The sequence below is a fragment of the Cavia porcellus genome, unplaced genomic scaffold (assembly GCF_034190915.1).
Source record: "Cavia porcellus strain 051 isolate PalLab524CR breed Dunkin Hartley unplaced genomic scaffold, mCavPor4.1 scaffold_2, whole genome shotgun sequence".
Classification (NCBI taxonomy): Eukaryota; Metazoa; Chordata; class Mammalia; order Rodentia; family Caviidae; genus Cavia; species Cavia porcellus.
Genome location: NW_026947485.1, coordinates 58,808,559 through 58,835,953, shown reverse-complemented (window position 1 = coordinate 58,835,953; position 27,395 = coordinate 58,808,559). Strand labels below are relative to the sequence as shown.

The 27,395-nt window shown below is 37.2% G+C and overlaps 1 protein-coding gene, 1 non-coding gene and 1 pseudogene across 2 annotated transcripts; 2 read left to right on the top strand and 1 right to left on the bottom strand.

Moving 5' to 3' along the window:
• Positions 1-21,707, top strand: part of LOC134474401 (large ribosomal subunit protein uL6-like) — a 300,098-nt pseudogene extending 278,391 nt beyond the window's left edge.
• Trnal-uag (transfer RNA leucine (anticodon UAG)) lies at positions 8,136-8,207 on the top strand. The gene has a single exon. It is a non-coding gene; the product is annotated as a tRNA-Leu (tRNA).
• LOC106028808 (small ribosomal subunit protein eS21-like) lies at positions 21,537-26,752 on the bottom strand. The gene is made up of 2 exons (XM_063235852.1): positions 26,666-26,752; positions 21,537-26,056 (listed from the first exon to the last, which is right to left on the bottom strand). Exons 1-2 carry the CDS (start codon positions 26,750-26,752, stop codon positions 25,796-25,798), a joined length of 348 nt encoding a protein of 115 aa, XP_063091922.1. The 3' UTR covers positions 21,537-25,795.
• Between the last annotated feature and the right edge of the window lie 643 nt (positions 26,753-27,395).

Below are 27,395 nucleotides of genomic sequence, written 5' to 3'. Positions count from 1 at the left end.
ATTAATACCACCTGATCCAAAGTCCTATTAATAGAACTTTTATATGAATAATCACTTTGCTTATATAAGGGCTGAGCTTTCAAAAGCACTTGTCATTTAATATAAATATTGACTGAAGATGTGCCTGAAAATATAAAAAATATTCCACTGACATGTCTTTCTGAAAGCCAAACACACTACTTTTCCTACTAATAAAGAATAAAATAAAAGAGCACAGATTAAACATATGTTTTCACTTAATTGTTGGAGTACAAAGAGTACCTTAATTAATGAATTTGTTAATGGCTCTTCCCACTTTGCTCAATGCCCAGTTCTTAATGCCTATGAGCCAATGAGTTTTGGACTTGGGCCATAACATTTATCTGTTCCTCCAAAAGCCATCTTCTTTCATAGTGGAGCTAAGGTTCTGCAAGTTGCACAGCGTACTTTTGCCAGCCTGCTGGTGGTTCTGAATCCCTCTTGCACTAGCACTCCTCAAGGATTGTAAAATAGTCTTTACATACCCCAGCTGTCCTGCTCCTTTGATCCCCCAATTTGCATATGGTACATTACTGAACAAGGAAGTTTTTCTTTCTGTTTCACCAAATGCAGGTGTGAGTTCATGCCATGAGAGCGCTCCTAAGTAGCCGTGTGAACTTTCACTAGGTCAACCATCTAAAAAAATAAGTCTTGATAAATACAATAGAAAAGCTACAGTATTTGTACTGTACTTTTTTCAGGGACTTGAAAATCTTTTTTTCTGGCAGTAGCAACCTTTCAAATGGCACAAGTCATCATGGGAAAGTTTGACGATTATTTTTTCAGTCTGTGTTAGGTTTGCAGAAAAAGTTTTTCTAAATCATAAGTATTGAAATGTATGTGTTCTCTTTGCTTTCTAAAAAGGCCACCACATTTCATATATACATATATTTACTTTTAAAATCCTCTAAAACACTTAAGAATTCTTGGCCTCTATATCCTCTCAAGCATTACTTTTTTCTCCTGTGGCCATTTTCTATAAAATGTACTTGTTTCATATGAAAAACACTTAACTGAAATATGCAGATGGAAATTTTTTTTTCTCAGTTACATTTATATGCACTGAAGTTAACTGAAATAAAATAAAGGCAGAATGAATCTTTTACACCTTATAGAAAATGTACGTTTATTAAAGATGATGAATCTTCAGTCCTGTCAATAATCAGGTCTGTATTAACCAGAAAATATAAGGATATGTGAAAGCTCAACCATACATTCTCAGTACAAATCAGACTCCAGGGTAATAGACTATGTATCCTATAGCTCTTTTAATATGTCAAAACCATATTATATCTCCTGTAAAGAAAATGTGACTTTCATAGAAGTTAAGAACTTTGGCCGGTGGTTTAGCTCAATGGCGTAAAAGTGCCTGTTTGGCAAATGTAAACTTGTGAGTTCAATCCCCGGCACCAAAAAAAAAAAAAAAAAAAAAAAAAAAGAAGTTAAGAATTTCATTATTCAGATTTTACTCATCAGGAAGTATAAGATATTTTTACCTTGTTCTGCAATAAATATAAAATAAATTGCATTGAGTTGAATTATAACTTTACTCCATATTTTCAAGATTGCTAAATGAAAGTTAACACAATTTTCTTTCTCTCAAATGACTTCTTTCATTCTTAAGCTTTGCTTAAAACTTTGGCTGAGTCTACAAAAGACAAAAAGAAAACCTTTCTTTGCTTTTTAAAAATTAGCTTCCAAGTTAAATTTTATAATCATGTTTACGATCATTCAACTTTTTATTTTATATTTTATAGAGTGGAACGCAAAGGAGTATTTGGGTACTACAGGTTGTGCCCTTTAGCCTCCAGATAAGTTTGGGTTGAAGCTTATGTTGCTATAATGATACTTAGATCAGAAAGTGATGCATCCTTTCATAGTATATAGCATTTTGTGGATTGAGCGTAAACAGCCAACTTTTCTCCACTTGGCTTCAGCTATCAGGGCTTCCTCCTTGGATGGTACACTGCAGAGCTTGTGCTGGTAGAACGGGGGACTCTGAGATGCGTGAACTCATACACTGCTGTTAGGCTCTAACAGGATTGAGAGGGTTCTGCTCTCAGTGGATCTTGCAGGAAAAGTTTTGTGCCATAGATATGGAGAGCTTTTCTGTCATCTTTCATCTTAAATATCCTTTCTATTGATCAGACCATTGGGAGAAAGGACTTTTGCAAAGTACTTACTCTTTCTGGAGACTGCATTTGAGGTATGAAATTATAACCCCTGTACCCTTTCCCAAACCTTTTGAATTGTCTCTCTATCATTGCAAGGCGCTTATTTTCACATTCCTTTTACTCGTTAGATCTATTTCTTATCGACTTTAAATGGTGCCAGCCTGTTTTCTTCAGCAGGTTGTTTGTGCTAAATAAATAGTGTGATTTGTAGTAATAATGTGATGATAATGAATCTTAAAACACCTACCTATTCCCAGTGAACTCTGTGATCTTAAGGCTGTGGAACATGTGGTTGACTAATAGTGAAAATGAGGTGACAAATTAGTGTGCAGATTGTTGATCATTTATAATTGTTTCAAAAGAAGAAATTTTATAACAGACCAATCCCATTTAAATAAATATATGTGCAGCATTACAGACATATAAGACCATGTGTGTGTGTGTAATTTTTACAATAATTTGCTTCATAAATCATAACATACAGAGGCACCAAAAAACTTGGGAAACACTCCTAAGGTCAAGGGCCATCAGAAGTAAGAACTAAGGCTGTGTTTGCTCTTTCTTGAATGATGCATTGTTCCTGGGTCTGCAAGCATAACTGTAGCGACTCCACCAATATAAACACAGAACTACCTAGTTCTGAGCCTGTGTTTATATAGTCTGGATCAAAAGCACAACCAGTTAGGTTCATTTGCATTTGCTCGCAAAAAATGCCTTGGTTCCTTTTTTTAAAAGAGCAATAATTCATATTATGATGCCATTTACTCTCAAGGTTAATTTATATTTACAAATTTTAGAAAAAGCTTCACAGTCTTTTTACCATGTTGCCAACACTTTCTTTTCTGTTGAGTTGCATTGTTCTTTTCTAAGGAACTGATTGTGGGGCAGATCGGCAGATCATTGCAGGGAGCACAGATGAAAAGCCTGTTATTCCAAAGGATTAAATTACAATTCTTAGTGAACCATTGCCAAGCTATTTTTTTCCAAACCTAGGGAGGATTGGAAATAAGAAATGTTATGCCTTGAAAAAAATGAGGAATGGTTGAGTGGATGAGGAAAGATAACCATCCTAGTAAGTGTTATATTCTCTTCAAGGAAAATTATGAAGCAAATAAAAAATGATAAAATAACCAAGTGATCCGGAAAAACATACAACTGAAGTTGTAGAGAAGTAGTGACATTATGGGATAGGTTTTTACTGAATTCTAAGAGATAAGTAAGGAAATGTACACATTAATGCACAAAAACAATTAAGATTCCACATTCACTTTCACTATGAGAGCAGACAACCTAAGATTTGCAAATCACTTAACTATGAGCCCTCATGGAAAGGATTATAAAATGTATCAAAGAGGGAAAAATGAAATATCTTGGAACTGGGTTTTCACATTTCCAAAAATCTGACCTGAAACAAGGAAAAATTAGTTCTGTTTGAGGTTCCAAACACTGAGGAGAGCAGAGAAGTAAATTTAGGGAATAAAACATCATAAAGAGGAAATTTAATTCTGAAACATTAATGAACTCAGAGGACGGATGATACAGGCTATAGGTGGCTATAGGCCAGGGAAAACCTGAAGGTGGGGAGAAAAATTGATAAATAGCTGTTCACTCATTGCAACAGAGTCCACTGGATGCCATTGTGGTTTTTGTTTGTGTTATTATTACAGGGATCCGGAAAAATTTCCACATGAAATGCTGCAATATAAAGTTCAAAAACATGTGATAAGGTGTTTCAGGAAGATGGCAGACATGGTTGTAGGTGCCTGGGATTAAAAAGATGGGTGAGAGCAGACCCTGCTCTCTAAGAATCTGAAGTTTTTTGGAGAAAAGAGAAACACACAGCAGACGACCACAGTAAAACGCTGGCCCAGGTATTATGAGGTTATGTAGTGCAAAGGAAGCTGAAGAACTACATTGTGCTTTGGAGACAAAAGAACTGCTTTGAAGAAAGAGTAGTGTTTTAATTGGGTCTTGAAGGTTGAATAAGAGTTTTCTAAACATACAACATATGCACACGTGTGCACACACAAATGAGTACAAAGAATAAGGTGCATGGAATGTGCTGAGTTCAGTATGCATGAGTCGGAGAGGCTAGCAGGAGATGACGTTGGAAGATGGTAGGATCAGATTCTAAAGAGTCTTCTGGGGCTGGGGATTTAGCTCAGTGGCATAAGCACCTGCCTTGCAAACAGGCGGTTGTGAGTTCGATCTCCGGTACTGATAAAAATGAAAAAGACAAAAAAAAAAAAAAAAAAAAAAAAGGGTCTTCTGCACTTGCTAAAGTGTTTGACTATTATTTGATTATGAATGTTTGTTTTATTTTTTCATAAAATAAAAAATATTAAAAATCCTCTTTGCATAGTAGCAAACCGAACAGAGCACAGTCCTCACACACCACACCTTATTGTGTCTTTGGAGAGATTCAAAGGTCCAGGAAACATTTGATTAGAATTTTGCTTAATTTTTAACCACTATAAATCTGCAGTTGTAAAAACACAGCACACCATGTGTTATGACAATAGAGACCGGCAACGTGCTAGGTAACGTGCTCTGAGTGCACTCCCCAGAGCAAATGAAGTTCCTTCCTATCACTTGTAAACAGGACAGAATCCTGAGGTTATGAGTCGACCTCTTTAAAACTCCTGTTTTTATCAGTTTCACAACATATCTTTATAATCAAGAAAAATCTTGATCTGATATAACCAATAAGAAATCACAGAAGCAAATAGGCTGCTGAAGTTTATATTAGATGATAATTGTCATCAAAGCCCCTAATTTTAATTTTAACTTTTGGTGTTTGTCAAAAGAGCCTTACTTTTCCAGCTCATTGAATTTGCATAATTGTGATAAATTTGAACTAATGGAATGTTTACTAAAAATAGTTTTATTTATGGAATGGAGAGTGACTCCTCATAAGAGCTCTTCTACCAAGGAATTCTACATTTTAAAAAGTTTTTAAAGTCATGTAATACATGTATTTCACTTAAAGTTTTATTTGTTAGATTGCTAACCAAGAAAATCTGTTGAGCTCATTTAAAATTTAGAACTGTCCTTTTTACATCCTCACACACGTCCATATTCTTCTTCCTGTTGTGCAGTCTCTCTGTGAGCTCAAGACTTGTACAACACCATAACAGGAATGGTCTGATTTGGCAGCGAGATAACCAAAATGTCCCTTCTCGTTTTTAACTGCTTCATTACAGCAACATCAAAATGCAAGAATGGGTAAACTGTTTTGAAGGCTGGGTTTTGAAAGCACCTGTTCACTGATGCAGATGTGTAAATTCTCATACTTATCACTAGTAGCAATGTGCTTTTTCATTTTTACATTTTTGTTGCAAACACAGTGGCCTGGACAGATCATGGCAAAATATATTCCAAGCACCTAGCATTCTTGTGGAAAAAATAAAGTGTATGTTAATACAATCTATATTTTATAGTCTTATATTAGCAACCATCAACCCTTCTGTCATATGTAACTTTTTACTGTGTTATAGGAACTTGATCAAGAGCCTCTTGATTGGGTCTCAAGCACTAATCAAGCCCCTCACAAGCATTTTTGGAGGTTTAAACATCTTGCATCCATCATAAAGAATAAGGACCATAAAGACTAATCACATTAGCATAATTTAAAAATGCAGGGCATGAATAGCTTTCCCCCAAAGATGTGTAGTAAAAACAAAAGCACAATGAGACTGAAATGATTCATTATACTTTCAACTTGTTTATATTATAACATATTTATGTGCCCAGCAGAATGAAACCATAAAACTGCCATTAACAAGTAGAAGAAAGAGGTTCTGTTTTTAACTACATTACAGTAATTTAAGAAGAACATATACAAGCAATGTTACAAGGAAAAAATCCTGCTATCCTGTTATGTCCTTTTATGACATCACAAAATGCAGTTTCATTTTAGGTCTTTTTAATAATCTACATTTTGTTCTTCCCTCTTAGGCTGTAGGTAGATTTAGCAATTTATTGAGTTATGTTAGGATGTGCAGGAGAAAAGTAAAATGGGCAGCAGGAAGTGACAAACTTCCTCTAACTATGGGAATAAAACATAATTTTATGGTCCATATTTAACATTTATTCAGGAGGTAACTGTAACAGAATTAGAGATTTTAAAAAAAAATGTGTGTAAAACTACCTGCACATCCTTGTTGGTCGGGTCAGGCATTATTCTTTCACACTGGGAGTCTTTCCTTTGCCTGTGACTCTCTAGGGCTTCTGGCATTGCCCTGAATTTTTGCCTTATTTTGCAAGATTAGGAATAAGACACAAGGCACCTGTAAGTAAGTGTTTGTTTACCACAAGTCAGGAATTGTGCTCATTTCCTGCAAATAAAATGTCTCACACCAAAATAATTAGCAATTTATTAACCACTTTTTGCCCCTAAATCTGAATGATGTCATGCAAGTGGAGTAATTACAGAACACAGAAACAGAGAGCTAAGAGGAATTTTCTTCCTAGGGGAAAACAAAACAAAACAAAATTAAAAAACAATCACACCCTTTTCTATAGCGATTTACAAAGAAGTATCTTCTCACCCAAATCACAACTTGGGGATGCCTGCGCTCGGACTGAATTATTCTAAGTATTAGTTCTTGAATGCCAGAGCAAGGAACTTCAGATGCAGCTGTAAAAGATGATGCAGTTCTTCTGTTCATAGGGCTTAGTAAGAAAAGCAGAAAAGGAAACAAACATTTCAATTACAGTGTAAAGAGTGCTGCTATGGAGGAGCTAGCAGGCACAGCTTCCTGCTGTAATGACAGTGTTGATACCTGCAAAGTAGGTGAGGGTTCACCAGGTGAAAGAGCATGATGGTTCAGATGAACATTCCAGGTAAAGGGTGGTAGCTTATGTGAAAGTTTCAAGAAACTGAGAATTGTTCAGTAAGAAATGGTATCTACTATCAGGAAGCTTATAATTTAGTAGGCAAAACAAAATTTAAAAATCAACTTAAAAATGTCTAGTTGTAATAAACACAATGAAGAAAACAAGCAAAGTCCTAAGAATAACAGGAAGCACCTACTTAAGATGGATCAAGATACATTTTCTGAGAAGGTGCAATTTGAACAGTGAACAAAGCTGGATCACGAAGGGCCTGGCGACACATATCAGGAAACTGGGGCTTTCTCCTGAGACTTAACCATGCTTAAAGTTTGCCAGAAGGGGCAGGGAGGGGAAGATGGAGTCAATTTGTGTTTCAGACAAGTCATTGGCTGCTATGCAGAGTATGGAGATGAATAAGGCAGCAGGTAGGGAGAACAGTTGGATAGTTTTTGCAGTCATCTGGGTGAGAAATGCTACAATACTGTGGTAACAGTGACAAGAATAATAGTACTCAACAACCCCTTTGGCATGAACTCTGAGCCATCACAAAGAATGCTGTCTTTGGCGCCAGAGCAAGGTCTGCTGGTTTCTGCAGGGACAGGCTGGATGGGGCAAGTGGATCTCAGGGGCAGAGTCAACACAAAAAGGGTTTAGGCCAGAAGGTCTTTACAACCAATATGAAAGTATTTCAATATTCTAGCAGTAGATGCAGCTGTGTCAACTTGGACTAAGATACAGAAAACCAGGGGAAATTCTAGAAGATGATAAAGAAAACGCCTACAAGTAAAAGGAAGCAAAGGGGAGAGTTAGTATCGGGCTCTAGTTTCTCTTTGGACGACCAGGTAAAGTCACTTGTTTACTCAATTATGTTTACTTAGCACTTAGTGTCTAAGACACTTGAGAAACTTGAACTGTAAAGTGACTTTTGGATATAGGACTAAGGAACTGTGGAAAAGAACTGGACTGAAGAAATAACTTTGGAGCCAGGCATGGTGGCACCTGCCTGTAATTCCAGCAGTTTGGGAGGCCAAAGCTGGAAGATTGCAAGATCAAGACCAGTCTTGGGCAACTTGGTGAGATCTTGTCTGAAAACAGAAAATAAGGACTGGGGATGTGGCTCAGTGGTAGAGCTCTTGCCTTAGATGCACAAGTACCTGGGTTCAATCCCCAGCATCACCTAAAACAAAAAAGGGAAAGGTTAGGACGTAGCTCAGTGCATAGGCCCTGGGCTCAACCCCCGTCCTACAAAATAAAACCAAAAACAAAACTTTAGAGTTTTCAGCATAAAGATGTCACTGAAAGCTACAAAACAGATGAAGTCCGCTAAGAATCCAGGTGGAGCCCTGTGACACTCCAGAGTATGAAGATTTTGAAGAGGCGAAGCCTGTGACAACCAAGGAATAGCCACTGCTACAGGAAGGAAAGTAATCACTTGAGTCCCGGAAGCTGAGTGTGAGGAGTGTGTCCAGGAAGAGGAGGCTGGAGCTGGCTGTGTTGAAAGCTGTGGAGTGCTTAAGAAAGAAGACTGAAGTCTAAGAGATTTAGCAACATGGAGATCATTGGTGACAAGCAAAGAGGTCACACTGTTCAACACTGAACGTAAATGACAATTGGGGAGATGGTGAGTACAAAATTAGTTTTGATAGTGGTTTATTTTAGAGGGGGTGGAAGAGAGACTTTACCAAGTTTGACTGCAAATGTGGGAACCATTAAGGTATTTTGATAATTTCCAGGAGATAGCAAACAAACACTGCTGCCTATTTTTTCATTTTGTGTTAGAACACAGCTCTTATGCTATAACAGCAGAATTTTGTACTTGTGAGAGTCCTATGCCCCTTTATATATAAGTTGGCCAATCCTTGGATTAAGTTGAACTATTACATGCTCTAGTCATTTCCCCACAAAACCAAATACATACATATGTACAAAAATTCATGTATAAATATATAAAACAAACAAATGAAATCTATTTTCTAAGACAAAAGTGAAGAAATTCGCAGACCATTTTACCAATTTTTCAACAGAAAGCAAAAAGTGCTTTGCTGATATGAGATCCTATTTTTGACAGTACAAATCAGTCTATATTATTCACCTGGAGCTGAGCCTGACACATGCTAAGTGTCTAACACATCCTCATGGAAAGGAGACTGGAGCTGGACTAGAGAATCCTGTGGGACAAGAGGTTGGGTAGATAGCAGAGGAATCTCGGAGTAAATGGGCTTATGTGGAATCTTCCCCACTGAAGTTTGCTGAGCCTGGGATAAATCACATTCCTCTAGAATTTGGAAAAGGAGGGCAGATGGACTGGGCAAATAGGGCTAACATTCACTTAAGGGTATGCGTGATGTGAACAAGAAGTCACAAAGAGGCAGTTTGCAGGTTGGCAGCAGAAAAGGATAGTCTGAACCGCTCTCATTTGTTGTCATAGAACAGAAAGTAAAGATGAGCTGAATTTATCTGCAGTTTAAGCCACTTATCCCTCAGGAGCAGGATTGTTGGTCTAGTGGAAAAGTAAGTTAAAACAACAAATCATAAAATAATATTTCCACAAATATAACTGAACAAAATGTATCATCAACTGATCTTTTGATATAGGGGCAAGAACTTTTCTTTGCATGCAGCACATTGGGTCATGAGTAAAGCACACCTCAAACATATTAACCAAGATTTAAAGAATTGATTTCTTCAAAGGACAGTGAAAACTCATGAAAAGTGATCTGAGCACAGAATCCTAGATTTTTTTCCCAACAATCTTTTGAAAATATTCACTCATAGTTTGGTTGTGTTGACTCATTTTTATAAATACCTATTTTTTCCTATTTCATCTATCTATGCAATATTTAATGGAATCACATCATTATAATAAACATATACAACTTTTATAAACAGACTGAGCAGTAACAGCTACTTTTCAGAATTACAGTTCCTATTAGACTATTACCTACTAGCTTTATTCTATGTGCAGGAGTACTGCGATACAAAAAGAATAGACAGTGATCCTAGGAGCTCCAGGAAGGGAAGGCAGGTTGAGGGTGTTTTTCAGAGGGTAGTGTGAGCCTGTTACAGGACCCAGCTGGTTTTCTGGAAGTCACTGACAAGTTGCTTGCATGGCTGAGTCTTCTGAATATTGGCTTGAGGTAGCTGTCCCAAGTCATCTCACTACAGGGACCTTAGAGTATTGTGTCTTAGGAACCGCTCATTAAGCATTTGCTTTAGCCTCTCCTGGAATGCAGCATGTGGAATAATAGGTGAGTCCTCCTAGCAATGAAACCTTCAGAGAATTATAACTATGAGAAACTGACCTTACATATCCCATGGCAAATTTAGCTTTGAGGAAATTCTCAAGCTTCTAGATCTAGCAGAGATAGTAAAATTTCAGCATATTCTGACACTATGTCACCTGTAACTAACAAAGAACACCCATAGGAGACTGGGATCCCTGAATAATAAAAAAGTCAGGGATCAAGGCAGTGGTTAATATATTATTCTGAACTGATACTGGGAAGCCCCCTGTTCTGCATCAAATGCCTAACAGCTTCCTAACCCATTTTATGCTGAAACTAGTGTTGTAATTTGTGTCTGTATGTCTCGCCAAAGACTCATGCAGTCATGGGAGGACACTTTTGAAGGTGGCTGAATTTAGAGTTTGTGACTGATTCATGGTCTAATGGTGGGGTCATGGATATGAGTGATACACCTGCCTTAGGATGAGTATCCTGCATACAATCTCCTCACTTGTTGATTTTACTGCCTTCTGCCACCATAAACAGTTGCTCCTCTGCCCTGTGCTGCCATGGCTCGGAGCCAGCTAATTATGGGCTGAAACCTCCACAAATTGTGAGCTAAATAAACCTTTCCCCTTAACTTTGGGGATTGGGTATTTTTGTCTCAGCAACAAGAAAGAAGTAAGTAAGATAATTAGGTTCATAAAAATGACTCTTACTTGTATACTGTCCATATTTTGGAAAATTATTTCCAATAGTTTGGGATTCAGGAAATGAGAGATAGCTATCAAACCAAGAATATCATTAATCAGAAGTAAATACATAATACTATAAGAGGCTATTTCCAATAAGAAACATTAAATATTAAATATTTTATATGAAGATGTTACTGGTAGAAGTTGAAGGAGTCTGAAATAGCCATATGCCTTCTTTGACAAGTGTGTATTAAGACTCAGAAAGGCTGCTTGACTTGTTTAAGGATCGAGACCAGATATGAGCTAATGTAGTTTCTAATCCAAATCTTTCAGAACTTAGTATGATATTTTACTCATTATTATGGCTTTCATCTACATGAATTTTCTGAAAACTTGGGATCACTCCATCCTTTACAATCTGATTACTGTGGATGAGAAATAACAACCCTTTATTATGCTCATTGAGTCTCTGCATTACACAAGTCACTTTAGAAACCAGTTGGCTGTGTCTTTACTCTTGGTTTGAGGCTGAGATCATCTGAAGGTTCACTCACATGTCTGTTGATTGATGATGTTTATATCTGGAACTTCCACTCGGGTTGGAGACCAGAATACCTAACAGTATCCTCTCCGTGTATTCTGAGCATTCTAAAAATGTGGCAAGTGCATCACAAGAGTGAGCCAGACAGAGGTGATATTGCCATTTATGACCCACCTTGGAAGTGGCACAACATGACCTCCAAACTATTTTCTTTTGTTGATTCAGTCATTAAGACTTACTCCAGTTCAAGGGAAGGACAACAGATTTTTACTTCTTGATGAGAATGGCAAGATCCTGGAACATATGTGGGATCAGAACTAATGCTGTGGCTACTTTTGGAAATTGCAATCTAGTGCAATTAGAATGAAAGGCATTTTCTTTTCAGAAGAAAACTAGAGGCAGAAAAGAAGCACCAAATGAACAACTAGCAAATCATACCTGAAGGCCGAGTGTGCCTGATTGTATTTCTCTTCCTCTGGGGAACTTTGCAATTGATGCTTACTGCAAATTGAACAAGAATAAAGTATTTAAATTCAACATGTTTGAAGCTTTCATTTCATTTAACTGTCTAGTTTGGTGTATTGGGAAGTATGTTTATAGGATATGTCCCTAGCATAAAAGTCTTCCCAATGAGGGAAAAGGGAGAAATATTTTAATTGAAGAAATTTAAAAAATAGATCATGTACAAAACTATAAAGAACAGCAATAAATGTTTTAAAGCACACAGTTCACAGACATATTCTCTGACCATAGAATAATAAAACTACAAATCAGAAACCAACATTTAAACAAACATCTCCCACCCACTTGAAAGTTAAAAAATAATCTTCAACATATCTCTTGGGTATAAAAGAAGAAACATGAGTGCAATTACAGAATATGTAGAAACTAAGAATGATAAAAACACTACAAATCCAAAGTCATGGGATATGCCTACAGCTATTTCTAAGAGGCATACAAATCCAGAGGGAGCAAATGACAACAGTAGCAGCAGCAACAGGGCTTTGCATCCATTGATTGATTTAGTCCTCACAACAACCTGTAAAACTATAGTCATTGTCATTTAACTGAGAAAGAAATTGAGGCACAGAAAGGATGAGTGATTTGAGCAAGATCACACAAGTAACCACTGTCATACACTTGGATAAATGTTTAAGCATTGGGGTTACAATCGTGACCAAGGCAGGCACAGTTCATGCTTTTTAAAAACTCCTCATTCTTGCGGGGATGGAGTGGGAGTTATGGCTCCCTACTGGGGCCTCCACTGATATCTTCCTGGCTGGGAGAGAAGTAGCTCCTTGTTGCTCCACATGTGCTCTACACTGCTCATAGCCTAAGGTCAGCACACTACTACTGGGTTCTGGGGGAAGTTCTGTGGCTCCACTAGACTTCTTCAGGTGGTACCCCAACAGGGAGGGAGGAGTAGGAGCCCATTACCCTCAGGTGGAAGTAAGTCCAGGCTTGTTATGTGGACTCTACTAGTACAGGGAGAGGAGGGATGTGTCATTAAGGACTGATGAGAGGGAGGAAAAGCCTGACCCCCTACCCAGCATTTTTTCATACCACCAGAGCAAGTAAGTGTGTTGGAAACCTTCACGTAGCCCAGTGAAGAGTTGGGTTTGGTTGGCAAAATGAAGCCATGATAGTTTTCTGTGGTTTTGGCTGGAATAGAGTGGTTATTCTGTAAAAGTCTTCTATTTTGCTACCCTGACACTCTCCCAATTCTTTGGCTAAACAGAAAAGGCTTTTGTTGATCTCTGTTTGACCTTAACCTGTTGGAGTTTGTGGTTGCTAATTTACTCTACTCAGCATCTCAGGTATATGAGGCAAATGAATGAAAAGAAAAAAGAACTCTATTTGAATAGGGTTCTCTAGAACAGTGATGGGGAACTTATGGCACATGTGCCACAACAGGCTATTTGTTAACACTGTAAGATCTAAAAGATTCACCATAACTGCTCTAGAGGAACAGAACCAAAAGAATATATATATTAGATATTATCTGTATCTATCTATCTAATATGGTAACAGTGATAAACCAAAAATCTGTCTTATCTGTACCTACTTCTGGCAGGAAACAGCAACTACACTGACTGCTTTCTTATGTTCATGTGGCTCAGTGTGTTACCATATTAGATATTAGAAAGGGAAAGTCAGTAAACAGTATAGGAAATTAGTGACTGGACTGGCAGTCCTAAAGGACTCAGACAATTGTTAAAGGAGGCTGAAAAATAGATGCATTCAAGACCAGAAGAATGGCCAAACGTGAGATCCTTTACACTGAGATTTAAGGAAATGAAAATTTTAAGCATATGTTTTGGGAGTGTATAACTGCAATGTGGTGGATAGATGACCACTGGCAAACTTAATACCTTTTCTAACTCTCCCACTGAGAAGAATTTAAAATGATAAATTAGACATAGAGCTATATTTATTTTTTTTTTCCTTTGGTCTTTTTCCTTTTTATTGGTACCGGGGATCGAACTCACAACTGCCTGCCTGCAAGGCAGGCGCTTATGCCTCTGAGCTAAATCCCTAGCCCCTAGAGCTATATTTCTAAATGAATCAAGGAACTGGTAATAAAGCAAGGCCAAAATAAAATCAAAGAATGATTTTGGTGAGGTGATCAGGGTGTTGATGTTGGCTCTTGCAGTGAGGACTTCTAACAGGTCAAGGGGATCCTAAATTCAAGTTTTTACAGACTTGAGAAAGAGGGCTAAGAGGTCACAAAGCCCAGGCCCAACACAAAAAAGTAGTGTAAAACACAACACTTTAATACTAAAGCTTGAATGCTAGAAATAAAATAGCTCTGACAGCAGGCAACAAGGAAATCTTAAAGTTGGCACTGAGTAAAGGGGAAGAAAAATCACACCTGAAAGTTTATGAATATAAGCCAGCCCTTTTGTGTGTTCTGCTGCCTAAGTCTCACTATCTGGGTGGTCTGGAAAAACTTCAGGGCTGAGAATTCAGTTTAAAGTGGCCTTCCTGCAGTAGTACCCAAGGCATCTGGCAGGAACAATTACAAATCCTCTTTAAATGAACTCTCTTCAGGGTAGGATTCAGAGAATTCTTATAGAAATATAAGTCCACAGTTAAATAGCACCGTGATTATTATTCAACAGAAATAACAGTCAAATTTCACCCACAAAAGTTTATTCAGGTATTGAAATCATCAGATGATAAAAAAAATTATATACAATCTACAAGGATTAGAAAGGGAGATGCTAAGGAATCATCATTTGTGTATGATGTTTTACACAGACCTAACAGTAGATTCTATCTATAAATTAGAAGACTTTCTAACAAAATTGTACCTTAAAGGTCAATGTTTAAAAAATGAATTTCTACAGATATGTCAGCAGAGATGGTTACAATGTATAATGAAAAACAAACATTATTTATAGTACTACTATAAAAATATCAAGTGCTTAGAAATAAATTCAACAAAATAAGTACAAGACCTATACATCTAAGTTATAAAAATTATTGACAGAAGTTAAGAGACTAAAGTAAAGAAATAGAAAGATATGAAATTAGGAAGTTTTAATTTTTCCAAATTGATACATATACTTAATTTAATAACATAATACAACACAGTGGAGTTCTCTTGTTGTAGATTTTAAATTTTTTTAAATTTTATTTTAAAGAGAATAAAACCAAACAAAATAAAACAGAACAAAACCAATCAGAACAAACTAGTGTAAGTGACACAGAACTTTGAAACAATAGGAAACCAACAATGGTTACCATAATGCTTCTTGTCTTCAAAATAGCTGTAGATGCCTTCAGATCAGCTGTAGATGCGTAGTAAAAAATCAAGCAGAATAGAACCAATCAAAATAATGAATGCAATAAAGGACTTCAAAACAAGAAAAGAGTAAATCCAAAATGGCTACCTTTCAAATAGCTGCCCATGCCATCGGATACAATAAAATTAAACAACACAAAACAGAATAAAACACAACCCAACAAAACAATGAAAATGATATAGGACTTCCAAACAAGATAATAGGGAATTAACAATGGTAACCACCTTCAGAAGGAGATCCCCCATGGATGCCACACTGCGTATCAAGATCCTCCAAATAGATGATCAGACCACTGGCTCTAGATGTGGAAAGTCAGTGAAACACCAATTGCATTTAACCTCATCTCAGCCTATGTTTCTCTGAATCAGTTGATTGCTTATTGGGGAGGGGAGGGATTGGCTCTTGTTGTATCCCAGCCCACACACTGGAAGTGGCAGCAGCTCATACATGGCACTGGTTCACAGGTAGAGCTGGCTTCTTGTTGACTTCTTGTTCTCTTCCCATTGTAGGTTTTTAAGCTTTTTTTTTTTTTTAAGCAGGAGGGTGGCAGATTGATTCTCAAAGAATATCAGAGTTGGCACTAAGATGAGTTGGGAATGTGTGGCCTTTAAATAAATGATGCCTGACATCTCTGATTATTCACATAGAAAAATGAATTTGAACCCTATCTCATGCCACATGCCCAAAACTGTCATAAAGATTTGATTCTTGGGCTTTAAACCTTCTGGAACATAAGAGAATGCCTGTTTCAATTAGAGGAAGGAAAATAGTTCTAAAGCTAGACAGAAAAGCATAGAGATTAAAGGAAAATATTATTAAAAGTTAATTATACTATAATTAAGAACTTTTGTTCATCAAGAATGTCAGGGGAGTGAAAAGATGAGCCACCAACTGGAGTGTTTTCTATATCTATGATACAAAGAGTTAATATGCAAACTACATAAAAACTATCACCCCATAAGGAAAAGACAATACAACGTACTTTAAATGGGAAGTCAGTTTGGGTGGAAACTTCACTGAAAAATCTAAATGGTGAATAAATGTGAAAATATTTCAATGTTGTTTGTAATCAGTGCATGAATTAAAATCACAGTGACATATTTAGTTCCATCAATAAAAATTAGAGAAGATGTAAAGCCACTGAATTCTTCCAAAGGGGAATGTAATTATTTCATAGCAATTTTAGAAGATAATTTGGCATTTTTAGGTGAAAATGTATATGCCCTTTGACCCCATAGTTTCACTTTAATATTTACCATAGAAAAATTCTTTTATACATGTAGTAAGTAGTGGGTACAAAGGTGTTCAGACTGTTCAGGTTGTATCACCCCTTATGATACCAAAAACTGTTCATCAACCATGGAATGGATTAAAAATTAATTATATATTCATGTAACAGTACAGCAGTGAACATGGATAATTTGTAATTATTTGCAAGAATGTGGTTAAATCTCAGGAACATATGACCAGTGTGGCAAAACAGGGGGTTTAGCTCAGCAGCACAAGTGCCTGCCTGGCAAGCATGAGGTTATAAGTTGCAGGATCCCCAGTACTCCCCACCAAATCTTAATTTCAAGGAACCCAGGATTTAGCTCAGCATCATTAATGCATTCCTGGCAAGCACAAGGTTGTGAGTTTGATCCCTGAGACCAATAAAAGGAAGTTCCTTTCAGCGCTGAGGGCAGCAGCCCAGGTGTTCCAGTTTCTAGATATGTCTAGATACGTCTTGGAAGAGAACAAGAAGTCACTAAGAAGCAAGCCTCCCTGCAAATCAATGCCATGCATGGGCTGCTGGAGGAAGAGCCACATACCAGCCTTTTCCTGTGAGCCAGAGCTATCTATAGACTGTGGGGGAAGAGAAAAGAAGTCACCAAAAAGCAAGGCCTCCCTGCAAATCAGCATCATACATGAGCTGCTAGAGGGAGAGCTACATGCCCCTCCAATGTATGGGCTGGGAAACAAGAAGAGCCACCCCCCCCATCCCCACCCCCATCACAGTAAGCGACCAGCCGATCTGGAGAAACTTAGGCTGTGATGACAGCTATTGAGGTAAAATACAATTTAATTGCTTGTAGTATTTAATGTTTCACTGACTTTGCAAGTCTAAAGCTGATAGTCTGATCATCTATTCAGAGGATAACAATACACAATGTAGCATCAAAGGGGGGAATCTCCTTTTGAAAGTGGTAACCATTGTTAATGGAACTACAACCTACCACTGAACTACAACCTATTTTATTTATTTATTTATTTTTTACCGGTACCAGGGATTGAACTCACGACCATGCACTTGCAAGGCAGGCACTTATGCTGCTGAGCTAAATCCCCAGCCCCAGAGCTATTTTATTTAATAAAAATAAAATTGTAAAGCTCTTCGGAGTTGAGGAGGTAAAAGAATTATCATGCCATTTCTTATGATATGAAGCTGGAAACAGCAAAGGTCCCATTGGACTGATTAAATAAATTAAGTTAAATCTCTACAACTGAATAGCATGCAGAAATGAAGACTGATAGGTTTCAAGTGCATGTACTGATATAAAACAATATTTCCTAGTAGGTGCAAAAAAGATATATTTTAATTATATATTATTTTGTTTGCATAGGGACATATAATGCTACATATATCTAAGAATATAAAAATATTTAATAGATATACCAAAAAGTGAACAGTGTTGACACTTGAGTGTTGGCTGTTAGGATTATATATGCATATTTCTTCTTAATTTCTCCTATTTTTTCAATCACAGACATGTGATTTCTTATACTAGAAAACAAATCAGAGAAGTAACAAAGAATAAGAAAAATCAGAAGAGATACTTTTTTTATTTAAAGAGAAAAAAGAGGGAAAAAACCCCAAAGCAGTAAAAGGGTTCAATATACAGTAAGAAATCATTGGACATATTAACTTTAAAATTCTTTGAAAGGAAATGACCTTCACAAAATATGGTTAAGAAAATAGCTATTTTCTTCTTTGAGCTAGAAAAGACTTGATGATAAGTGAATTCGTGTGTGTGTTCACAAGATTCTGGCTAAAAAGACTATAATAAAATGAAATTCTACCCTATTATATTTACAAGATTAAAATAACACCAATGGACTTTTTAAATTGATAAAATGGGTATAAAGTTTACTTTAAAAAATAAATGAGGCTATTTACAAAATAACTGAAAATAAATTAGAAGTTAGATTTGCTCTAATAGATATTAAAATGTATGATAAAGCAGTAACAGTTGAAAACTATGATATAGTCAAATAGGAAGCTCTTAAACATCTAATAGCACTGAAGCATTGCTTTATAATTTTAAAAATAGTGTATGATGAGATGATTGTAGTAGGGAAAGGGATGAATTATTTAATGAATGATGTTGGAAAGATGGCTTTTAAAAGGTGTATTTTCACCTTAAACTGTTTTCTAAATCATAGAAAGCTTAACTAAAGATTAGAAAAGCATTATAAACTAGAAGGGAATACAAAAGCTATGGGATAATTCATGAACTCACATGACTCTGCAGTGCTCACTGAAAGGCTTGACCAGTAGCCCTCTTTTTCTTCCCTTTGCATCTCTTGGCTTTCATAACACACTGCCCTGGCTTTTCCCCTAACATTTCTATCTCCACGTATGCAGGGCCTTTGCAGGATCATCCTCTTCTGGAGGGCATTACACGTTTGAGTTCCTCAGGGCTCATTCCTTCAAACTCTCTCAAGATATTCTCACTCACCCATCACTCCAATTACCAACTGTCCTTGGTGACTCACAGATTTAAGTCTAGCCCATCCATTTCTAATTTATGAAGATTTGTCAGGCATGGATGCAGAAAGTAGGTGATACACCCAAAACAGGTATTTAAGTATATTTTAGTGAAGAGATCATTTGCAAAGAGTTTACAACAGCAACAAGAAATGATGGTATGGAATCTGGGCTGGAAATGTATACTGGATGGATGTCGTCATGCTGGCATGAGGGGGAGGACAAGATTAGAGTGAGGTCATGGAATGAGGAAGGCAAAAGAAAGGGTTTGAAGCAAGAGGGATTGAAAAAGGAGGAGTTGGGAAAGCAGAAGAGGAACAGGAAGAGAGTGCAGTGTCGTGAGGATGCAGAATAATCTGCCTGCACATTCCATCAGTTTAACGTAATAAAAAACCAGAACATGGGCATCTTTGTTACATGGAATGTGATTCATTTCCTATAGGTCAGTCTCTGGACAGAGCAATAGAGAGAAGGGTGGAGAGTTGCTCTAGATAGGGAAGCAGAAGGTGTTCACTTAGTATGGACTCCCCACTTGGTGTTTCTCTAGAATATCCCAAGGGTACTGACAGTTCAAAACTGAACTCATGATCTGCCTCCTTTACATCCTTTCCTCTCAGAAACAAACAAAAAACTAAACTGGCCCTTTTTTAGTGTTTTCTTTCTTTTCAAAAGAATATAAATATGTTCTCTTGAATTATTTCAAGTGAAACTTTTATTGTGTATATTTAAGATATGCAATGTGATTTCAATATACCTCTAGATAAGGAAAAGGCCACCATAGTAACAAATTAACCTTTTCTTCATTTCAAAGATGTCTACTGTGCATGTGTAGTGGAGGGACACTCATAAACTACTCTTTAAAAACTCTCAAGTAGCTCTTTGCTACATCTCCTGCAAGAATGAAGACCATTCTCAGCAATCAAGACTGTCGACATTCCAGAAATATCATCACTCTGAAGGGATGCATAGTTATTGTGAAGGGCCCCAGAGGAATCCTGTGGAGGGACTTCAGCTACATCTGTGTAGAGCTCTGTCTTCTTGGAAAGAAAAAGAAGAGGCTCCAGGTTGACAAACAGTGGGGGAACAGAAAGGAACTGGCTACTATGCCTATGACCTATAGTCATGTACAGAACATGATCAAGGATGTTACGCTGGGCTTCCATTACAAGACCGAGTCTGTGTGCTCACTTCCCCATCAATGTTGTTATCAGGAGAATGGGTCTCTTGTCAAAATCTGGAATTTCTTGGGTGAAAAATACAGGTTCCTCTGAGGACAGCTGTTGCTTTCTGAGCTTCTCAAGCCCAGAAAGATAAGCTAATCCTTGAAGGAATTGACATTGAATGTGTTTCAAATTCAGCTGCTTTGATTCAGCAAACCACAACAGTCAAAAACAAAGATATCAGAAAATTTTGGGATGGTATGTATGTTTCTGAAAAGAGAATAGTTCAGCAGCCAGGTGAATAAGATCCTAGAGTTATCCAACCACAGACACAAGATTCTGAATTGTAAGATCAATCTGTCATGTTTTAATGAGACAATAAAAAATCTTTGATTAAAAAAAACTCAAGTACACCAGAGTGTTATTTAGAGTAGTCCTCATTTGTACATTGGCTCTTGCTATGAATGATATCAACGTCAGGTCTGCATTCTTCTAACTAGAAATAGATTGGAGTGAGGCAAGAGTAGGTACATAGAGGATGCTGTCCAGGTGGAGGTGATAATGAACTATAGTATTGGTAAAGATGAGGGATGGAGGGATGGACTGAAGCAGATAGGGTGAAGAAATGTGTAGAAAGCAAAGTCAATAGGTCTTCATACTGGATTGGACATTAAAGGTAATGAGGTTGTCAAAAGTGGTATCTTTAGTGGTTTCCCATGGATTGTAGAAAGCAGATGCAACTCTTCAACATGGATTAATTGGCCCAGCAAGGTCAGCGCCCCTCAGTTCCATCCCTTTATCTCTCAGGCTTTCTAGCTGTCTCTTATTATGTCAAGCTTCTCTCATGACCTGGGATGTATTTACATTTTTTCAGTCCTTTATATTTCCTATGCTTATATCTGGGCAGGTTCTTTGTATCTGTGGGTTCCATTGCTTATAGTGCTCTTGCCTAGTTACCTAACTCCTTTCAATCATTCATAGTTCAATTACCACCTATTCAGGGAAGCTTTCTCTGACTTTCTGAACTAAATCTAACTATCCTATTAAAGCTCTCGGATATTGTGTACCATCCACCTGTACAATCTATGCCCTAGCAGCTCACATTCGTGTGACTCTTCAGTTAGTATCTGACCTAAGTTATGTACTAGGATATAAACTAATGAAGACTGAGCCTCTTTAAGTGTGTATGTGTAATGAGTTTCTAGCTAATAAGACTAAATATAGTAAAGTTAAATTTTGTATTGTATTCACAAGATTAAAATAATCCCAAATAAAATCCTAATGGATTTTTAAAAATTAAAAAAATGAGTCTGATATTCATTTGGAAGAATACCCAAAGCAATTGATAATAGAATTCTGAATATTAACAGAGACCAGATTTACTCTACTATATATTCGAATAAAGCAAAAATCATTGACCACTGTGATATAGTCAAATAGAAACTGTGTTTGTATCCATCAAAGAAGCAGAGTCTTTTTCCTAGCAATGAATGCAAGTAATTCTCAGCCTCAATTTAGGACAAATCTGGATGAAATCTCCTATTGAGGAAAGCCATGTTCTAGTTTTGAACCCTTCATTAGCCAGAGAGACTGGATTACCATTCCTGTTTTATATTAATCAGGGCCCATTCTGAGAGTTGGGGTCAATTCTAGAAACCACATTGTCAGTGAGGAGTTAAATTTAGTGATGAGGCATTTTTCAATACTTGAATTTAAAGTTTGCTTCCCAAAAATTATACTATTCACTGAAAATGGATTGAAATTGGTATAGCCTTCCTGAAGGACAATTTGGCAATACATGAAAAATCTTTAAAACTTTTGTAGCAAATCTTAGAAAGTTTGTGTGAGTGTGTGTGTGTTTGTGTGTGTATAAAAATCTGAAGTAGGCACAAAAATGTTCATGTAGTTATCACCCGGAGTTAAGTTTTAAGTGATTGCTTTCAGTGTTTTCCAAATTCTCTGTAGCAAGTCTAATTACATTTATTTAAACACAAAAGAACATGAAGTAACTTCTTTTATTTCAAAACATGGATAACTTCCAGTCAAGAATTTCCTTTTGAAGCTTTAGCAGTATAAAAGTAGATTTAGGATTCCTTTGCCCTCAAGTTAATGAAAATAAAATATATGAATCAAATATTCTATGCTTCAGGGGTTCAAAGTTAGTTTGACTGGTCTAGAATTCCAGGGAAAAGACAGCATGAAATCCCACAGAAGGTATGTAGGTATAATAGAACAGTTAGCATTTTATTGCTTGTATATTTAAGTCAACTCAATAGACCCTGGCCTATTGGTTCTGCGGAGTAAGGAACCAAGGTTGCATGACCACACTTAACTGGGTTTAATGTTTTACTTATTAGTGAGAAGGGGTTGGGCATTTTAAAACATGAACACAGAAAAATATCTGAACTCTTAAGACTAGTCTGATACCTGGAATAAAGATACATGTATTGTTGACCAGGGTTTCCAGCAGAGAATTAAATCGGTATGATTCAGTGGTGATGTTCTTTCTTCAGATTTAATTTCATGATTTTCCCATTGATTCTCAGAGCACTCCCTTAATTCTCTGCCTTAATATGTTTTCTCTGAGTAACTTTAGATTCAGTCACTTAACCTTTGTTAAGTGTTAACAAACACTTTCTGAAAACAGGCCTCTACATGGATTTTCCTCTTTCTAAGCATGGTACCACTTTGGTGAGGTGGAAAGGACAAATAAAGTCTCTCTGGTTCTACAAATTTAGGCTGACACTTAAATTAGTGAAGGAGGATTTTATTTTAAGCCTCTGTTTAAAGGCTTACAAGCACATCTTTTACCTAAAAGAGATGGGCATACGTGTGCCAGCAACAGAGTGTATTCATCAGTCTTCCAGCATTTAGAGCAAGCCAGAAGCTTAGCCTGTGTCTAAATGGTCTTGTGTAGACAAGCAAGGACAGGAGAGGGGCAGGAAATGGGGTTAGGTTGATTTCCATTAGCAGCAGCTTAAACCAGCATGCTAGGCAGCTCTGTTTCCCATTGGCCACAGCTGCTGAGAGCAGCAGGATGAGGGTTGACCTATATCTGTCTGGCATAGGTCAACCCCTGAGTGTGTTTGTAGCAAGCGTCAGTCTTCCAGAAAACCAAGTTTAACTTACTGCACACCACATACAATATTTATATTAGGAACCGAGATATCCTCCACCTGCAAGCTTACATCTGTGGGTTTCCCCACTCTAGATGCCTTTGCTTTCCTTCTGACTGCCTCTCCCCGCCCACTCCCTCCCCCAGCACCCTCTTAACATTTTTGTTCCGCGCTTGTGTCATCCTCTGGCTGGGAGAGGGCATGATGGTTGCAGCTGTACTTCTAGCAATCACAGTAACACTAACCCTTCTTTGCCTGCCCCAGTTTCCATCTGACCAATCTGTGCCCTTTCCTTTTAGTTACAGTTTTGACCCCAGGTTGGCACAACCTCATGCCTGCATGTGTCCTTCTGGGCCACCTTGGGTTTCAGAATGTGTCATTTGTGAATTACCACTGAAGCTGTGGATAGAATTACAGTAGAACTGCATTCAGTATGCAGGTCTTAAAGTTTCTATGCAGCAGTTGTTTCTTGGTAGTTTTTAAAGGCCAAATTTTTTTTATTTTTTAAAAGATAGAATTTAAGTATTTGGATGTCTGTTTTTCTGTATTAGAGAATTACTTGAATTTTTGCTTATACAGCCATCATTGGAATGCTACCAAGTTCCTTCCCTTTGTCTTGAGTCTCCATGAATATGTGTATGTTGTTGGGAGTTTCTGTCAGTATGCATGCTTATTTACACTGACATCACAACGGGAAACTTATCCTGGTCACTTCTGCCTTCACTCTAAAGCACACTGTAGGCTTGCTTCTATTTACATTGTAGACACTGCTTTCCATTACCTATTATCATTTCTTCACTGTCCTTATAGTAACAGTAAAAAAGACTGAATGATGGAAAAATTATTCTAGCAAATCAGATCCCCATGCACACAAGTCTTGTTGCGGTAATTTGAGATGAAAAAGACCTATTAAGTCATTCCACTGACTCTCAGAGGGCATGTAGTGGTTTTTCTCTTTCTGATGTGTCCATCTCCTTTTCAGTGCTTTTTCCAATTGTAAATGGCACAAATAAATGGGCTTCCAACCTTCCCAGGGGATGGTGCCACACAGTCTGTAATAGATCTCTCCATTAGGGCATGTGACCTGCTCAGCTGCCTAAATCATTTTTGTTTTGACTTTCATTCCCATCACTCTTCTGCTATCCCCTTGGATCACACAAAATAATACCTCTCCACTCCTGCTATTTACACCTTTCAAGCAATTGCAGCCAATGAGCCAGTCTCTTAGTTACAGCCGGGTGGTCCTGGTAGAATTGTCTCTTTTATCTTCTCCCTGAAGGCAGTCCCTTCAGACTTACAACTCATATTTTTTGCTCTTCAGTGAATACCCATAAGTTTCTCAATAATTTGCCTCATTTCTTTGTCATTCACACTGCTCAGGAAAATTTCCTCTGTTTGTCTCTGTTGCCATAAAATAAGCTGATGCCAACAGAGTTTCTGCTTACAGAAACTAGAGCAGAGATCTTCAGACACCAGGCGTTTTCCTACTCGGGGACCAAGGAGGTATCCATCCCATTGTACACATGAACTCTCTTACTTGTGTGTGCACTGCTGTGATTGCAGGAGTCAGGTGTGTATGGAGACAGAAAGTCTATCTGGGTTTCAGCCAGCCAGCTTTGGTGTGGTATTACTTTGTTAACTCCTGTTAGGTATTTACATCATATTTCACTACTCATCTCAAGTCCCAGTTGAAAAAGCGTCCCTGAACTTCCTTAACAGAGTGCTAACCTCTTGCTTTCTGTGAAAACCGCCACATTTGCCAACACCAGAATGGATGACATCAGCAACGCTAGACACCTTTGTTCTAAGGGGAGTCCTTTGCCATGAGACAGAACATTCCTTTTACCTTGAATGAATGAGAAGGGCACTGAAAACCAGAAAACTCAGAGAGTGGTTTTCTAATGCCAGGATGAACAGTTCAACCTGTTCCCTCAGTGCCCCTCTCCAAGTGATGGCTACTCCAGTGTTAAAGCTGTCTCTGAAACATTGGCTTTAATGAGGTCTAGCTAGTGTGCTCCATATTCATATTTATGCCATAATGCTAACACCTATGTGGCTATTACAAGCTTTTCATCTAACTACATCATCCTATTGCACAAGTAAAACCATCCTGGAAAGAGGAAGTTATCTTTACTTACCAGTCAGACTTAGAGAGGTCCTGCTGTCCAAACTCACAAACTTTCTGATTTTGTTCTCCTTCACAAATCATTGGGAAGAAATGCTTTCTGAGCAATGTGTGAGGAGGAGCTTGTTGGCATAGGTTCTTAAAGCCAGTGAAATGCTGGTCATGGCATATTTTCCTGTGTTCTTAGTCGACAAAAATAGATGAACTAGATATCATCGACAGTTTGTTATGAACCCTACTGTTTTATTTCTTTCCTTTTTCTTTTCTTTCTTTCTTTCTTTCTCTCTCTCTCTCTTTCTTTCTTTCTATGTATTTGTGATACATGTTCCACATTTACAACTTTCTCCACTCAGAAGTTCTTTGAGACAATGCCATCAGCCTTGGCCAATCTTAGAATGGAGTCATTTGATTCACCCATCCTGCGAATGGCCCTGAAGATAGCATAGGTTTTAAACTGGCCAATAAACTTACCTGTGACCTTGTCAACCTCAGCCATGTTCATCTTGATGGATGTGTGGTCCTTGGCACCAATAATGCAAGTGCTGGTGGAGCATTTCTGGGACACATACATGTCCATGAACTTGCTGGCTTCGTTCTGCGTATTGAACCCCTATGTGCTGCCTCCACGACAGCACGAGCAGAGAAAGCCCCACTGTTTTCAATAGAATAATTTAGTTGTTATTCAGTGATATAAAGAGTACATTAAAATTTGTAAGACACAGTCTTCTATTTCTTCTTAATAATATAATATTATTAGATATGGACTAATGATGAATTTATCTCTTCAAACACCAGGGCAGACCCTAAGAATATCTGTTTTTCCTGAAAATTTGATGAGATTATACATACCTAAGATAAAAAAGAAAGATGAACATTTCAGTAAATGAAAACATGATTTGAGAACACAAAGAACCTGAAAAATATACTTTTATATATGAATAATATAAAAAACAACTGTAATTTTCTACCCAATGTGTAATAAGGGAGGGACAGTACATTAAAACTGGGCTAACAACTAAGCAAAAGAGGCTATTTCATTTACCATTTATTTTTACAAAGTACATATCAATATTTTAATTTGGTACAATGTGTTATAGTAAAAGGCCTGAATTGTACTGAAGGAGTTTTATGCTTTAAGGAGTTGAAGTAACATCAAATAAAAGACTTCTAGCTCTAGAATTTGGAATGAAATCCAGATCAAGAAAATTATACTTCTTACTGAAATGCTGCCTTCTGTGGCCTGGCTGGAAGGCAAATTGCAGATGTATGCATATAGTGGCAATGCGGAAACATGCAAAGCCTCCATGCCTGCAAATACAGAATGCACAACAACTCATTCTACATCAGCTCAGGAGCTGCCACCACCTTGTATATGGCTAACTCTAAACTGGCCTTTGTGGCTGTATTGGATGGTAGTTCAAACTTTGGAGGAAGAAATTATCAAGCAAATGCATTTTTGAAGATGCATCCTTAACAATACCAGCTGTATTGTATATGTACTACCTGTTTAATTATAGAATAAAACTCTTATTGCTTTATTAATTATTGAAAATACAATATGTGTTGATTGTGGCAAAGTTTAGAAATACAAATGAAAACAACTCCAATGCTTTTCATGCAAAAGTAACCACTTTTGATATAACCTTCCTTATCTATCCATCTATGTGTGTGCATACATATTTATCTTTTCAAATCAATATGTTGTTGGTTTTAACCTTCCATACCACTAACTAATTGACTACTTTGATCTCTTAAGACTTCCAAAGCTCTTATTGAAAAACTGGCACTGTTTGGGGTTGATATGAATGGGATGACAAAATGATCTAATTAAATATATTTTAAAAAATTTACAGAGAATTTATATGAGCATATTTAAAGTATAAGAGATCTTCCACAGTCCAACCTTGCATAAATATTTAGAAAAACTTATATTCTGTTCTGAACTTTAT